Source organism: Ixodes scapularis, unplaced genomic scaffold, assembly GCF_016920785.2.
Source record: "Ixodes scapularis isolate PalLabHiFi unplaced genomic scaffold, ASM1692078v2 PGA_scaffold1__304_contigs__length_218370807, whole genome shotgun sequence".
Taxonomy (NCBI): Eukaryota; Metazoa; Arthropoda; class Arachnida; order Ixodida; family Ixodidae; genus Ixodes; species Ixodes scapularis.
In genome coordinates, this window is record NW_024609846.1 from 214,957,120 (window position 1) to 214,975,080 (window position 17,961).

The window sequence follows — 17,961 nt, forward strand, 5'->3', positions numbered from 1 at the left end:
TATCAGTTGCTGAGGCAGGTCACGCTTCGCGCAGAGGCATCTACAGCACCCTCGTCGAGAAAAAAAAAATGGACCAGTTTTTGGAGCAACGTTATGCAATCAAGTTTTGTGTGCAACTAGGTAAAAACGGGGCGGAGACGCTCGAAATGCTTCGGAAAGCCTACGGCGACGACGCGATGAAAAAAAGCCAAACTTTCATGTGGCACAAGAGGTTCCGGGAAGGTCGGGAGTCCGTCAACGACGACGACCGCTCGGGACGCCCGACGACATCACAAGCGGATGACTCGGTGCAAAAAGTGCGTCACGTTTTGGACAAGGACCGGCGATTAAGCATTCGAATGGTCGCAGACGAGTGTGGAATACCCAAAACAATCGTTCATCGCATTTTAACAGAGGATCTCCAAATGAGGAAATGTCTGCGCGAAGATGGTGCCAAAGGTCCTGACGCGTGAGATGAGGGAAGAGCGTTTGTTGAAGTGTCAGGAATTGCACGAACGCTTCGAAACAGACCCAGAATTTTTGGACAGAGTGATCACAGGGGATGAGACGTGGATTTTCGAGTACGATCCCGAATCAAAGCGTCAGAGGAGCGAGTGGCACACCACGGAGTCTCCTCGCCCGAAAAAAGCAAAGATGAGCAAATCGCGAATCAATGCAATGCTCATTGTGTTTTTTGACAGAAAAGGTGTGGTTCACAGTGAATTCGTGCCACAGGGACAAACATTCAACAAGGAGTTTTACTGTGAAGTGCTCAACCGGTTGCGAAACAGGGTTCCACGAGTTAGAAAAGAAATTTGCGACAACTGGATCTTGCACCATGACAATGCGTCAAGCCACACCGCGCTCATTGTCTCCGAGTTGCTGGCCAAAATGTGTGTGCCAACGCTGCCCCAGCCACCGTACAGCCCCGATCTGGCACCACCGGACTTCTTTTTATTCCCAAGAATCAAAAGAACCCTGAAAGGAACTCGGCATGGGACGCTGGAGACGGTAAAAGCAGCTGCGACGACCTCACTGAAGGAGGTTCCTGTTGACGGCTTTCAGGGCGCCTTCAGTGATTGGGTTCAGCGTTGGCAACAGTGCATCGAAGAAGGGGGAGATTACTTTGAAAAGTTCTGAAAATATTGTAAACTGATATTGAATAGATGATTTATAAAAAAAACGATTCCGGGAACTTTTGGGACAGACCCTGTATAACTAGTGAACTTTATGCTTTCATATTTACTACTAAGCTGGTCATTTTCAAATAAATTTAATATGTGCAGTTTGGTTCTTATTTATTTATAGCGGGTACATATATATGTGTCATTTAACTGAAGCTTTGCAAAATATGTCGTGTCATTGGCATTTTAGTTAACATGTTGAAAGACTCCCAGGTGGTCTAACTTGACCATAATTTGCTTATTGCGGCGAGCGAAGTGTTCTTCCTTTGTCCAGCACTTAAAACAAATATTTTTATTTTTCTAAGAATATCTGCTCCAAAAGCCACTTTTTTCTGCTACGAAGCACTGTTTTGGCTGCTCCAAAAGCCACTTTTGCTCCTCCAAAACACTGTTTTGTTCTGCTCCGAAAGGTGCTCCAAAACGGCTTAGGCCAAGCACATCACTGCAGTAGACAAAATCGTAGAGAACCTGAATCTTGTAGATGGTTGAGCGTGTTGGTTATTAATTCACGATAAGGAAAGAGGGACATTTAAGACAAACAGACAAGACAGGCTTTCGCCTGTCTTGTCTGTTTGTCTTAAATGTCCCTCTTTCCTTATCGTGAACTGAATCTTGGGTAGAACTAGTGTGCTGCTGTGGTTGTTTTGGTCATACACTACGAGCGTTTTGGTATCTGCTTTTTTTATCTGTCCACACAAATGCATTGCCGTGTTACAATGAGATTGACATGTACAATAGGGCATTTTTAATTGAACATGCCAATTACTGGAGCGTGTATTGGGAGGACATGATAATTGGAAAGGCAGGAAGTCAAGAGGGGACTGTACTCTTTCTTTTTGTGTTTCTGAGATTTTGAAATTAATGGGGTTTTTACCTGCAGCTGTATTTAAATTGCAAGGGGCTACTCAAGCGGACGACCACTTGTTATTCGTTTGGATAATTTGGGATCCTACAATCAGAAATCGAGGCTCGAATCTATTTTATGGTAGGCTTAAATTCTGTCAGTATTGTTTTACGCGTATCTTTCTTGCGGTCCGTATCATTTCACTGAGACACGTTTCATGGATGGCTCTTCGTTGGCACACGTTTCATCGATACGCATTTCATTGACATTGTGGCAATGAATGGAAGCTCCTTTTGCGAACTGCACACTCTGGCTATGTTTTGTCAATAGAAAAATTTGTTTGCTATGTAAATTGCTCACTGGAAGTAAACCAGGTGACTCCGATAAAACAAAAACATATCCGCAAGCTCTAAAGGATCTGGGTTCGGCAAGTTAGGCTTTCAAACAGGATGCACTACGCACAATTGCGCCTTGCTTCGCTATTGAAAAGAAGGTATCCACAGTAGCTTGCAATATAGGTCGGTGAAACGAACATGAGTGCCCTTTTAATGAAATGTCGCAGTGTCACTGGAACAATCTGTCAATGAAACGTCACTTGACGAACTGGTTGCCACCAGGTATGGGTAAGAGTAAGTAATTTCCCTGCGTTTAAAAAATAAAAAATCAACTTTACCCGAAAAGTGCGGTGGGCAACGAATCGGGTTACTAAGTAGGTAGTTGGGAATCGACAGAGATGTTGTGCTGAACTTGCCTTTTTATCGACGAAGAGAGTTTCATCAAGAAGTGGAATACTACATCTTGCAAATTTGCGTAGTACATTTCTACCGTATCAAGACGGAGGCTTATTGCGAAGAAGGCGCCGTGTAACCGAGCTTTCGGTTGCACGTCAAAAGATCCCCAGGTGGTCGAAATTAATCCTGAGTCCTCCACTGGGGCGTGCCAGATGCCCGTCGTTGGTTTGGCACGTAAAGCCCCCAAATTTGATTTGATACCGTATCAAGCAAAAGACAGTGAATGGTGTTAGTTTCAACACTTGTCTGCTGTTCATGATCATACAAAAAAGTTGCAAATCACAGTGCCACGTCGTATCGCATAGGCACCGTTAGCTGATATCCCTCATCTCAGCAGCTCCCTGTCACTGGCTACCCTTGCTCCACAAAAATACCTTCGCGATATAGCGGGCGATTGCACAGAGCTATTACACGTTTTGGTGACAGTACATGTTATGCTTTACTCTCCAAAACTAAGAAGATTTAATGGGGCTCTAAAGTAGTGATCATAATAATTTTAATTCCTAGTTTACTGGGTTCGCTTTCTGAAGCCGGAGGTACAGTTCCTTCACAAGGCTGGACGGTAAAAGCTGCGGAGAGGTGCTTGTGTGGGAAATATTGTTTCGCTCTATGTATATATATGTATGACGTGCCTTTTTGAAAAGTACCAATGGCTGTTGCCGTGTCCAGGCCTGACGGGTGGTTTGGCAGCGCCGCTGATGGCTGCCGGCGCGGGGGCCATCATAGGAGGTGCCGGAGCTGCTGCCTTGGGCTCTGCCACTGGGATAGCAGTCATTGGCTCACTCATTGGCATTGCCGGAGCTGGGTTGACGGGTGAGTAGGGTCTGTCGGACTCCTTCCGATACCCCCCTTTCGTAAAAAACTCGAAGCATGATAAGTTCATGCGCGCACGCTAGGTTAAGGAAGAGACAGCTTGTGCAGCTAATAAGCCCAGCGGTAATTTGCTTTCGACTGAAATCGAATGTGGCAGTTGCTACGCATTGAAACAGCTAAACCAAAGCGTGGACAAGGATAAAGGGGATCGAGTCGAACAAGAGGATAAAATTTCGCATTTAGCTTACGCCGGTGGATAATACAATGGACCTATTTTTTTAAGCATTTCCATATAATGCACGGTTTATCGATGGTGGCTTGCGTAGCAGCGATGTGATGGCTGCGCCGCTTGTGCCCAGGGGCGGATCCAGAACTCCGTTTTGGGGGGGGGGGGGGGGGGGGGGCGGAAAATTTTTAAGGATACTATTCTCCCATTCTTTCTTGTGCAAGGGGGGCCTATCCATGTCAAATTGCCCTCCAAGAAGGGGGGAGCGAGGGGGGTCGACCTTGTTTGGGAGGAAGGCCGCCCCCGTCGCCCCCCCCCCTTAAAGTGGTTACACTGCTGCATCCAGCTACATGTTGCCAAAACTTGAGAAATGCGTGCCAACATTGCCCCAGAAGTCAATATCAGTTAAAACAATATCATAGCTCAGGCCCCGCCACACGGCCAAATTGCTATGGTAGGCTTGTGCGAATTTTCAGAACTTTCAATTATGATGCCAAATATTGTACTATTTGATTTCATTTCTATCAATCACTGACCGTACTCGGAAATCTTTTACAATATTGGTTATGTGCGCGGTTTGTTCTGCCAATTTAGCTAGCTTCGGTGAGTATGCTTCTCACCGTGCACAGGTGCACTGCAGTGAAGCAACAACCGCATCATGGACATTACAGTTATATGCATCTTTTGATTTGCCTCGTGCACCCGTGTGCTAGGGGGAAAGCACCCTTCCAGAGTGGGATGTCACACATGATTTCAAACTGCAGGTATTATGTATATTATATTAGGGCTCCGTGTTTTCGGATAAATCCGAAAAACTCCGAAAAACACCCGCCGGTAAAATTTTTGTCAATTCGAATTTATCCGATAAACTCCGAATTATTATGTGCACATGCCACACCCTACCCTCCCCCCCACAACAAAAAAAGAAAAAAGCATTTTTTTTTTTTACAATTTGAGCAGGGCAAGATCAATGGTCCTGGGAAAATGACACCATAATTATCTTTCAAGTTTTGGACTGTTCTCAAAGGGGGGTATCACAGCTTGTCTCGTTGTGGTTAGTTTATGGAAACAGGTCATCGTACCATTCGTGTCACGACAAAAGCCACTCTTTTGGTTTCCAGTTTGGGCCATGGGACTTGTGATCTAGAGAAAGGAGAGGGTACGTTTCTGGGGGTAACAGTAAAAGCGCATGGACCATAGAGATTGTATGAAATAGGGAAGAGGGGCAGTTGAAACTTCTCTATTACATCCTTAACCATTCCACCTTGCGCGGCCGCATGATAGATTGATGGGATGACTACGAGCTTCCTTGCGGCTACCTCCGGCAGTTTATTGATTTTAAGGTATCGACGTTTATCGAAGCCACACTCGTGTGCGACTTTTGTCGTGGGACAAATTAGTATTGCCAATGACACCAACGCCAAATTCAACTGAAAAGATCTTAATTGATACAAACGCGTTTTAGTTTTTATCTGGCATACGTTTGCATCCGGTTATTATTTATTATTTTAATAGGAAACATTGCAAAATTAATCTCCAAATTTCGGAGAATTGGGGATCTACGAAAAATAAACTCCAATAAACGCCGAATTTTTGCTAAAAAATAAACTCCAAAAAACACCCTCCGAATTTCACGAAAAATAAACTTCGAAAACACGGAGCCCTAATTATAATGGACAGCAATATTCTGACAATATCTTTTTCAAATTCGAGATTTAGAAACAATAATTGAGCTTATTGCCCTTGTTTTATGAACTGCTTTAAAGGCTTATTTTTTCTGTCAACTCTCTCATTGAGCTATTTCCTTTATATGGCTTCATATCTGTTTGATGGCACAGTCAAACACACTAAGACTAAATTATCTAGAGCTGTTGATGGAAGCTTGGAAACAACCTTAACAAATTCGGAGGGATTGATTTTAAGAAGTCATGTATATTTATCATTCACATGCTGATTTTTGTTATTATTAATTCTACGTATAAAATGTTATTGATGTCCACAATAAAATACAATTAGTTTTGTTTTTTATCTGATGTAAGAATTGCAGCTTTATTAGAACCATTAGAATTTGAAAAGAATGCGAATATGGATGCACTAAATTATTCCTTTTATCATTATTTCAGTGGAATATACTATTTGCTTTATTCTTGATTCTGTACCAAAAATAACTATGTACTGCGGTTCATACTGGTACTCATCAATCAAGATATTGTTGCCTTGACTTTTGCTTCTACACACAACTAAGCAGCTTGTGCTGTGTTCGAGGGCATCAAACCTACCGTGCAACTGATGCTAGCAAAAGGTTTCACAAAAGTAGGAAGGCTCAGTAAACATTGTCTTTCAGTCCGACGGGCTAATACACAAATGTTAATATAATATTTGCAGTGGTGCGAAGGAAAATGTAGTGTGTGCTTAAGGGGTGGCCAAACAGAAAACTTGAGAACGCGTGAGGCGGCACTTCCCCGCCATATGAGGTGAAAGTTGAAGTCCGCCGGTCTGTCTTCTGTTTGGACATTCACCGGGCAAACATCACGGCTTTCCTCTTTGCCTCCTCTGCTTTTCTGTGACGTCAGTGTTCGTCAGACTTGACGTCACACGCCACCTGCTAGTGGTGTGCCTGTTGCCTGTTCATCTGCCCTCGTTTCCGTTTTTGGGACTTTTCCGTTTTTGGGACTTAAAGAACAGCAGAGTCCTCAAGCGATTGACTGACGGCCAACATAGCGTGCGAGTGGTTGTCTGAACCCACATGATGAGCGTGCCCTAGGCCTTTGTCAGGGATGGGCAAAATAGATGCAAATATGTATCTACCTAAATACAAATACAAAATAGTTCGTCAAAAATGTATTTAATTACAAATCTAATTACATTTCCAAAAAAGCATTTAAGTACAAGATACAAATACAACCAAATGTATTTGGTCTCCTCCAAATACTTTTCCAAATACGTTCCTCAAAATTTGCGTCAGCTACTTCAGGGCACCTGCAACGGGTTTCTGGGTATCTCATTTTAATTTTGCATCGCACACTCGGGAGTTAGTGTGCGAGGCTCTAGTATCGTAATAGAAATATAATCACAAAAAATGGAACCAGCTTGGATGTAATAGGTGAAGAAAGTACAGAGCTTCAAGCAGCTTTTTTTTGTTGATTACATTTTGGTATAGACCAACAAAGAACCGAGACGACCAAGACGCGCAGCACTAGCTAGAGAATTTTTTATTGTTGCAACTCGCGCCAGTTACGAAAATCTGGACGACCCTTGCATTCAGAATGTTCCAGGCCAAAATATGGATGGAAATCAGGCTGGAAAGCATCACAAGTTGTCACAGGCACTTGTTTAGCCAGTCTGCCAGTGAACGCTGATTTCGTCACTATTCTTGCCCTAGACTAGCACCGTAATCACAAAGTCACTAAACGCTTGTGCTTGATTGAGAGACACTGCATTCGGTGCAGAACATAGTTTTCTTCCTGCTCTGGACAGTGACAATAAATTTGAGGGATGTATTTTCGCCCACCGAATTATATTTAATTACGATTGTATTTGAAATACCCACGTTTTAGTATTTAAATACACACGTCAAATGCATTACCCAATGTGTAATTCAATACAAATGCAAAATACACAAAGTATTTGAAATACATATTTCAAATACTTGTATTTGAAATACATATTTCAAATACTTGTATTTGAAATACTGCCCATCCCTGGCCTTTGTGAAGGACACAAGCAGACGTGGCGGTGAGAACCATTCCCCCTTCGTAAAAAAGACGGACGGAACTGGATCGCCGCACTTTATACGGCGGAGAAATGTTGCTTTACACGTGCTTGAAGTGTCTAAGTGTTGTGTTTGGACAGCCCCTTATGCTACAAAAATTATTTTAGCTGCTCCAAAACGGACTTTTGGCTGCTCCAAAATAACTCTGACCAATCCCATCACTGAGATAGACGAGTCTGTTTCTGTTGGTCTCCGATGTTACCTTATGGCCAATTTGTCTGGGCAAACGCACCGGTGCAGTGCGGTTTGTGGTACACGGAAGGCTAGAGCAGGTGTGGAACGGCTACGCTATTTGCGCCATTTTGCGCGCATTTGTCTGTGCCATCCTGTGCCATGCTGCGGAAACTGGGCCACAGCCAATGCGTCGCACCATTACGCACCAAATGGCAGAATGTGCGCCAAAAAAAAAAGTAGTTTGTGTTGGTTTCGGTCTTTATCGATTGGCAACAGTGAGCGCGTTTAGCTTGGTCGGCCTTGCAATCCTTTGTTCTGTTTATTCTCCCTGTTTATCCCGAGTCAAAAGCCCGCGATAAAAACTCGGGGGTCGAATTCTAAGCGCTACACCACCTGCAACTGGATTGTAATTCTTCAACCATAAGCAAGTTGGTCGAGGTGAGGTCAAGCCGTTAAGCGCCAGATTGCCTGAGGCTCGGCGGCCCGGGATCCGGACGTCAGCCAGTTGAAAACAGATGAGCAAAAGATTCCTTTCAGTACTTCATTGAAGTTGGAACCGCATTCCCGCAAGATAAATCGTGATTTGATAGGAGTGAAACGCGGTCCGATCCGAAACCTTGCCGGCCAGCAGCCCTCACGCGAGCGGTAGACCTGCTCGGTGTACTTTAGCCTTGCTTCTGCCTATCGTTTCGAATACAATATCTCCGTTAATCGTAGTCTGCTGCTTCGATATCAAGTTGCACAATAGGATAAACTCGAAATTTGTTGCCCTGTTTTTCTGCGCAACCGCACGTCCGTTGCTTACGCACGTCACGTGGTTCGCACAAATAATTAATATGTCGAGCACGTGTGGGTTGTGTGATAAGCAGTGCTGGTTTGCATTTTGAGCAGCCGAAAGCCACTCAGAAAATATCAAGGACACTATTTTCAGAAACATATGGTACTTGCTTTTAGAGCGCAGCTCTTAGGGGCCCGTTCCCGGCTTGAGCGGCGTCGGCGTCGCCGTCGGCGTCGCCGTCGCCGTCGGCGTTGGCGTCGGCGTCGGCGTTGGCGTCGGCGTCGGCGTCGGCGTAACCAAGGTCATCCCAAGGTCACGTGACCCCCAAGGTCACGTGACCCCTCCAGGTCACGTGACCCCTCCCAAGGTCATCTCAAGGTCACGTGACCCCCTAAAGGTCACGTGACCCCCAAGGTCACGCGACCTTGAGGGTCACGTGGGGTCATCTTGGGATCACGTGACCCCCAAGCTCACGTGACCCCTCGAGGTCACGTGACCCCTCCCAAGGTCATCTCAAGGTCATGTGACCCCAAGATGACCCCACGTGACCCTTTGAAGGTCACGTGACCCCCAAGTCACGTGACCCCTCTGAGGTCACGTGACCCCCGAGGTCACGTGGTCTGCTCCCCAAGGTCACGTGACCCCTCCCAAGGTCATCTCAAGGTCACGTGACCCCAAGGCGACCCCTCCCAGGTCACGTGACCCCCCGAGGTCACGTGACCCCTCCAGATCACGTGACCCCCAAGGTCACGTGACCCCCTGAGGTCACGTGGGGGTCACCTTGGGGGTCACGTGACCTTGAGGTGACCCCCATGTGACACCCAAGGTCACGTGACCCCCAGGTCACGCCTCCCCGAGGTCACGTGACCCCCCTCCCCGAAGTCACGTGACACCCCCTCCCCGATGTCACGTGACCCCCCCCCCCGGAGCATATTAAAGAATGAGGGGAGGAGGTGGAGGAGGAGGAGGAGGGGTCTGCCCTCCCCTCAGTACCCTTCACTCCTCCTCCTCAAGAGCTGCGCTCCAATTCGGCGTTACAGGGATTTGTAAACGGCTTTCACTTTTTGTTTCTCATTAAAGGGACACTGACAGGGTATTTGTGCTCGCCAAGGTTGTTCTTTGTACATTGCACATGAGAGCCCAACTACCCAGAAAACAATTGGGGATTTGAATTTTGTTTTTTTTTCGACCGAAAACAGCCGATCGAGAACTGGCCAGTTTGAGTCGTGCTCACTCTCTTCTCTGTGGCCACATGCCGTTTTCTATGGTTTAGACACAACCACCAAATATAATCAAAATCGTAGCTCATCGAAGGCACACACACAATATTAAAAATAAAAAAGAAATATGATACCTATTTTCTGTGGCTTCTAAAAAGCTGCAAACACGTTGTTTGGGGAAAAAGAAGTATCACAGCCACGTGACTCTCCTCTATATTTCTCCTTCCTCCCCAGTCCAGTTTCAATTTCGACTTCGAGCAGTTGCATTTTTTTTTTAAGTCACTAAAATATATGTGACTCTGTAGCAAAATATTAATTGGGTTGTCTTCTGACACCATAATAAATCGCCAGGCAAAAAATAAAAAATAAATCTTGGGTCGTGTCAGTGTCCCTTTAAGGCTCACTAAGTTTCAAGTTCTCGCATCTGTTACACTGTATTAAATATTGAGGACATTTCTCGCTAAATGTGGATACGCGCCCGACTACACATCTCACAGGAAAAGAAGACCAAGGAGCATGTGCTAAGAAGAAGATGAAGTGAGGCTACCGGCGCGAGCAGAGCTAGTTGGAACCGTTGATCGATGCAACATCAACCTTCAAGAGCCCTCCATATGTCTAGACTGTAAATATGTTGTATAAATCTCTTTTGTAAACCGGAGTGATCTAAATTATCGAATACACTGTTATCCCATCCACCTAGGTTCCTAACCACTCATGTTCATCTGTGCTACTAAGCACAATTGAAGTGCTCCCGTGCTTGTCTAAGACACAAGCTGAAGTGCAAGGAAAACTGATCTGAGCTGCTTGTAGCCTGCTCCAGAATGTAGTTTTAGCTGCTCCCAGCCTGCTCCAAAACAGCTGTTTCAGCTGTTCCCATAGTTGATCCCAAGTACATTTTACGAGTGCCACCCCTGCTAGAGGGGAGCTTCCTTGTCTGCCCGCCAGTCTTTCGTGTACTAAAGTGGAAAGAGGTTACTGCCTTGGACGGGTGCGGTGCGGGCCCAGACAAATTGGCCATTAGTTTCATTTGGGCGTTGCTTTGGTGATAAGCCGTAGGAGCAGTTCCCTAAGGATGAAACACTGGCCAAATATAAAATGGATCATAGCTCTTCTAGCAGCATACAGACTAGAAAATGCTGACAGGCTAAAATGAAATATAGCCTTCTACCTAGTTTATTTAGTTTGTGGCTGGCCGTCGTAACCATGACAGGTAATCGACGAGACCAAAGGTACGTGGGCCACGATCTTGTAGGTTTGGTTTGCTTTTTGCTACTTGGCAGCTAACACACCAAAACTTTTGACAAGGTAGCTCTAGGCCAGCGTGCTAACTTCCAGTAAATTAAGCCCTTAAATTTTACCCTGAACATTTATTGCCCAGAAGTTCTTATACTCTACAAAATGTGAATGAGGGAACTGCACCCATATCACGCTCTTGTCAAAACCCTCTCACCTTCCAACTCTGCCACTTAGCTCCAGTATAGAATGAACTTTCTGGGCAATCCACAGTGTGAACAGGTGCCACCGCCATCTTTCTTCTCAGGGTACAAGATGAAGAAGAGGGTGGGTGAAATCGAAGAGTTTGCATTCGACACGCTCACAGAGGGAAGGGGACTGCACGTCACGCTGGCAGTTTCAGGCTGGCTGTCTGATGACGAACCGGGTGAGTACTTGCTCTGGGGTCTTTGTTTGTACAACCTCTGCGTTTTATTAGAGTTTGGATGTGTGTAGCCCGAGTTTTCCATCGCCTCTGTCCTTCCCTGCTCTGCTCTCGCTCCAACAGCTGCGTGTGAAGCGAAGGCATGTCAGTGCTTTCCTCATATGCCTCCAACAATCTTTACAAATTGTGCCATTGTGCCTTAACAAATTGCACTGTAGTGTAAACATGAGTGCGTCTTAATAAATTGCGTCATAGTGTAAACAAGAGTGACCTAAACAATAGAGAAGAAAACTATGCGCAACAAAAGAAGTAAAAATTACTTTCCGCAAGCATAGCAAGTGTCTTTGCTTCGTGCTCAGATGCGCGCATATATTGCGAATGCATTCTGCACGTGGGACGTTTGGGTGGTAGATCGAAGGAGTGCTTAAATCTTTTGTGGATCAGACAGAGTATTTTTTGCCAGGAATCTGTAAATCACTGAACTTCTACGGGCATCTGATTTCCAACTTGGAACGGAAATATTTTCTGAGCCACTAAATTTTCGGAATTTTATAAAGCGGGCGACGTCCACGACGTCGCCCGCTTTGTCGGAGTCTTCCAGCACCAACGCGTCCGACATTGGTCGCAGCAGCGACGAGAGCGATTGTTATCGAGAGATGTTGGAAGCTGGTACATCGGGGCTTCGACCCGTCGGCAACCAGCTCCGGCAACGACGACGACGAGATTGTATGGACAAACTCGCCATTATTCGCAACGACCAAGCCGCCGGCACCCACGACTCGGTCGCGAAATAGCGGATCTGCACGCAGAACCGTCGCGTCCAACAAGGCCCAAACGTTGCTGGTGACGTTACGTTTCTATACCCCTCTGGTCGGTTAGGGTCTTTTGGGAAGCAGAACAATGCAACCGGCGACTTCTTCTCCCATACATTCCGTTTTTCCACCACACAATAGACTTTGCGCAACATTTAGAACTGCTTTCACGTTGGGAGCCACGTGAGCATTCTCCTCGACAACCAATGTGCACATTCAGAGAGCGTGAGGGATGGAGGGTAGCTTAGCGAGCTGGCCAGGGCGGGGGCGGGGCGGGGCGGGGCGGGGCGGGGTGGGATGGGAGTGCGGTCGGAGTAGCCGAGTGGCACAAGAGGGTGCGAGATGCGGTGTTGCGAGCTTGGGTGAGCGTGGCTAAGCCTAGAAGAGAGCGTTCCACTACACGGTCATGATCGCGTGGTTTATGGACATCGTGTTGAGAGTGACTGCGTCGGATGTTGTTAGAGTTCTACCAGTGTTGCCTGGTCGTGCCAGATGCCAATCATCAACATTAGTAAATTCAATATTGTTTTACTAGATCTATGAAATTCGCTGAACTTGGTGGATATGCTAAGTAAGTTATGAGAATTCAATTTCAAAAGTAATCTACCTCTTTATTTTTCGTGTCCTAACCCCTTTAACCCCTTAAGTGCCTTGGACGAGCTGAGTTCGTCGGCCATTCTATGGCTAAAAATGCCATGGCCAAGCTCAGCTCGTCCAGTGGTTTTTTCGGTAGCCCTCCATTCCACGAACGAGCAAGGCTCGTCCGTGTAGTTTTGCGGCACTGATCATAGATGGCAGCACTCGTATTAGTTGGCAAATATTTTTTTCGCCTCCGCTAATTTTTTCGTAATAAACTTTTCAAATTATATGTGTAGTACTAGAGGTATAAAAATTCAAAATAAAACAAATATGGCACTTTTAGGGTACTTTTGGGAAAAAAAATGTGGCACTTAAGGGGTTAATACTGCAATCGTAGGCATGATAGGCGTGCTACTCGGGTTTACGTAAAGGTCATCCACATGACAGCGTCGACTACGGTGTGTTTGACATTGGCTGTGTTTCAAATCATACTCGAGGAGATCCGACTTGCTTCCGCAGATCACGTCGCTTGATAAGGCAGATAGGGCCACGTCGGTTACTAGTAGATGTTTGAACGTCAAGGTACAATCCCTTTACTCTGGGGTAAGATTGAGTATATTTTGGAAACACGGCTCAAGCAATGCAAAGATACAACCCTGAGTCTCTGGCATTTCCGTGGTTCGCTCAATACCAAGCTACTCCTTGAATTGACATTCGTATTAAAGGTAGTGCAAAAGAGACGGGACAAAAAGACAAAGAAGCATACAGGACAAGCGCTAATTGATTTGTAGCTTTGTGCAAACATGGATATTCCAGTGTCTTGCAGTTGTAACTTCATGCGAGTTCTCATAAACGTAGTCAAACGGTACGACCTAAATGTGTATTTATCTAGGAGCTGTCAAGTGAGCCTGTTTGCAGATGTGTTGGGAGGGAAGAGAAGAGGCATGTGCTTCGGAGCAAACGTGAAGTCGCAAAATACCAGAATCAAGGCAGGGGTGTGGATGTGCAACAGACGCCAGCTTGGCGTTCCTCGCCCGCTGGAGCGCTAGCTTTGTCAGGGCTTTTTTACAGAGGCGCTACGCACAACGATTTTCGCGCTGTCGAGGCTTAAAATGCGCACCAAATTCCTTTTTTTAATATCACCGTGAAGCAGCGTGCAATACATTCTGTGTTACTACTGCCTTTTTGATCTTTTTAACAAGGTGAAAGCAAAACTGGCTTTAAAAGTGCAATAAAATAGTTTTCCGTTTACATTGTGAAAATGCAGCAATGGAAGGGCTGTGCCATTTGTGCGAAATTGTGTCATAAACGAGAGTCTGCCACATCTTGTGCCAAAATGCCATTTTTGCTAAGAATCATGCCACATTTGTGTTGGTGAGCTTCGACGAAGAAAAAAATTTAAATATTGAATTATTGGTTGGCCCTAATATTCGGAGAAGTAGGAGGAAGGGAAATTAGTAGAAATAAGTATTTCACAGCGTCTCTACTTACTGTATAGCTTGTCTCGCATAGGTGAGAGCACAGTCGAAGGCTCGAACACAGATATTAATATCGCAAGTCACGGAACATTTTTCGCGTTTGATTGTTCTAGCTGACGAAAGAACACACGTATACGAAGGTGACGCTCTGACGCCGTTTGATTGGTCCCACTGGCTCGCGGCGTCGGCTGTGCTTCGACTTCAGCTGGAACGAGCATTTCTTGTCGGCTCGCACGGGCCAGTTGATGCACTGTCCGGCTGCACGCCGATATCCTCTCAATTTCCAGACAACGTCGGCAATGTCGGAAGCTAAAAGTCACCAGAAAACTTTGCAATAGGGTGGGATGTTGGATGCCGTGATAAGAGGGAACCAAGATCTTGTTCTCCCGATGAGATTACTCGACTGTCACGTCTCCCGCATGCCTCCGTGTCGTGACTACGGAGTACTGTGGCACTTGCACCGCTTGCGTCAACCTTCATCACCCCTCACAAGCGCACGCGCGTCGAGCTTCACCGCTTTGCACCGGAGTATTGGTGGTAGTGGCTGGCGCAGGGGAGTGCTCGGGTTAATGCGATGGGCTCGGAAATAATGCTCAGCACTATTACAGGTCTACCTTCTTTGGTCATTGTAGATTGACCTCTAATTTAAAAAAAAAGTTGTGCTGAGAGAGAAAAAAAATATGGGCCTACATTTGAAGAAATACGGTAATCAAGGTAGTTTCCGTGCAGCTGTCGATCGCAGGAGCAGCAAACTTTGACTCAAGTCTGGTTCCAGCACCGCTAAAGAGCGGTGTCACTTTTAAAGCATGATTGTAGGCTTTCGTAATATTAGTTGGTGGTCGTTTTTGCAGTTTATGATATTAAAGTCTCAAGTTCAGTAGGTTCATGAAATTTGGAGTATGCATTTTTTTTTACCACAATGTTTTTAACCCAGGACTGGGGCGGGAGAAGGTAGGAATTTTTAGAGTGGAAAGAAAAGTAACGGGGACAGACAGCATCTTCCACTGTCAGAAATTCTTGCTCCTTCTGCCCCAGTCTTCGGGTGACATCATCATGGCAAACTTTACCAGCTTGTCTTCACACTGACTGAAATTTCATTTTTATTGATAGACACGTTTGCGGATATGCTGGCATTGTACACAAATTAAATTTAAGGGCTAAATAAACTACCGAGTGTAAAATTGGGAGGGGAGAGAGACTTTAGCATCCCAACTGAAGTGTTGTGATACGATTCATTTTTCAACCATTTCTTTAATACCCATTGTAAATGGATTTTTCTCTAACCAGAGCCTTATTTTTAAAAAGGAAGCTCTTTGTTCCTTTTGTGCCCTTTCTATTCTTATTACCAAAGCTAATAAGTAATATGCTCTAATATCAAAGAGTAACCCTCACTCGGTTTCAGAGATGAACTTTTCAGTGATGTGATAACTGCGCCAAACTGTGCCAAGGGGCTAACCCTGCGACATCCTGCTACATTTTGCCAAAATATGGGTAATCTGCGCCAAGCTTGCGCCAAAGGACCAGTTTGGTCGCCTTTCAAAACTGAAACTAAACTGACAACCGTAATTGAGCATGCGTGAGCTAGGTAGCGTAAGCGGCCGCCCAACACAATGTATACTGCATCAATCGTCTATCCGGTCTTGCATGGCTTTTCCCGCCGTCTCGCGTTTCGCGCTCTCCTCGTCTCAAGAATCTCGTTTCGCGTCTTTTAAAAAAGAATTCAACGATAGACGTGGGCGTGTGCGGACGCTCCGACATTAGTGTGCCGGGTGCCGGACATGCCGTCATGCTGTGAAACAAAACCACGTTTTTGCGTGGTGAGAGTTACTTTGTGAGCTGAAGCGCTCGCGCGACCAGAGTCGCGGTCAAGCCGACGTCGTGTGTTGCCGTCCCCACATCGCTGCAGTTATGGCGCTTTCTAAACTGAAATGCATCGACATTCCTGTTATTGTTTAAATCATACGCTGCTACAAAAATCCCTATTTAACTCAAAGACTGCTTGGCTCAGTATTGATTATTTAGGTTTCTTTCGGTGGGCTTTCTTTCGAGAGGGATCTGGTACGTGAAAGATCTGCCATGACAGAAAGTTGGTGAAGTGAGCTAAAGCAAAGAAGACAATGTCTTCGAGTTCAGTCGTTGCACAAAGCATTCCAAGAACTTTTTGACCCTGGCTCGCGATGTCATACACCGATGCGCCCAGGTTCTTTTTTTCTGTGTGTTTAGCCTGTACCTCGCCTGCCGGTCTGGCAAGCACGCGCCGCTGGACTGTTTATAGCCATGTGCTGGCCAGTTACATTTTGCATACTATTTTGGGAACCAGTTGGCGACGGAGCGGAGTGGCTTCGGTTTCAATTGAACAGCCGCTGTCTTCGCGCTCGCGTCGAAGCACGTGCAATTGCAAGCCTGCCGAAGTTGCCCTCACATGCAAGTGAACATGATTGCACGACAGAGGCACCATCCGGAATGTTTGCAATCCATTGTTTTACGTTTGCTTACTTTTTATAGAAATCTGGCACGTCGGGAGCCAGTAAAATGGTAGCAAGTGTTTTTTCGGAATTGCTCGGCAACGCTTACAGTACTGCATGCTTGCGGGATTTCTCAGCAGTAAAAACACAAGCAGCGAGTTCCATCACAACACAAAGTGCCCTTCGTTTGTCCAGCGCTTAAAACAAATACTGTAAACGACTAAATTTTTGCGAGGGCCTAATTTTCGCGAATCACCTACAATTTGCGAAAAATGTGTCTCGCGAACAATTCCGACAATATGTGAACGCTGCAGAAGCTACACTCGATTCGTGAAAATTGGAACCCGCGAAAATTAAGTCGTTTACAGTATTTATTTTTCTAAGAATATCTGCTCCAAAAGCCACTGTTTCTTCACTGAAACACTGTTTTGGCTGCTCCAAAGCCCACTTCTGCTGCTCCAAAACACTGTTCTGGCTGTGCCAAAGGCCACTTTTGCTGCTCCAAAACACTGTTTTGGCTGCTCCAAAAGGTGCTCCAAAATGGCTTAGGCCAATCACATCACTGACTTTTTTATCAATTCAATCACTTTTTCATTCTCATGTTGCGAGAAAACTTTGGAAATGAATAGGATGTTGGATGCTAGCAGATGTTGGCATCTGCTCCCAAAGTGTCAGTGGCTGCTCCAAACCAATATCTGGCTTGCTACAGAATCTGCTACAACAGGGCCAAATGCTACTTTCATTACTGAAAAACTTAAGGCACGCTTAAGCTTCGCCTTTAAGAGTGGAACACGATAGCATCATCGGTCCCCATTCCCAAAGCCTTTTATATGAACCCACGCTTATTTCCAAGGCGTGCAAGCGTGTGTATGTGGTCTAATCGGTAGCATCCCGTGTCACGTGACATGACACGTGAGCATTGTAGGTTGTTGGAAATTCCCGCACGAGGTCATGTGGCTTAGACGTGATGACCCTATGGACCCGTGAAATTTAACGAAAAAGTTTCCCACCAAATTTAGTGTACAAATTTTAACCCTTGTGACGTCGCACGTGACGTCGCCTGTGACGTGACCAGGTGCATGCCAGTACCTTTTGGTCCTGCTGACGCCAGATTTTCTGGGACGCAAGCTCCTAAACGCTATCGCTTTATACGGATACCAGTATGCCTCACCCACGACATCAGCTACTG

General features: G+C 45.7%; 1 protein-coding gene across 1 annotated transcript in view; it reads left to right on the forward strand.

Annotated features, from left to right (window-relative positions):
• The window catches only part of LOC8052938 (transmembrane and coiled-coil domain-containing protein 4), a 64,620-nt gene that overhangs the window by 12,859 nt on the left and 33,800 nt on the right, over window positions 1-17,961 (forward strand). Inside the window, exons 7-8 of the mRNA XM_029975428.3 lie at window positions 3,468-3,611; window positions 11,322-11,441. Coding sequence (XP_029831288.1) covers window positions 3,468-3,611; window positions 11,322-11,441 — 264 coding nt within the window. The remainder of the gene's footprint in view (window positions 1-3,467; window positions 3,612-11,321; window positions 11,442-17,961) is intronic.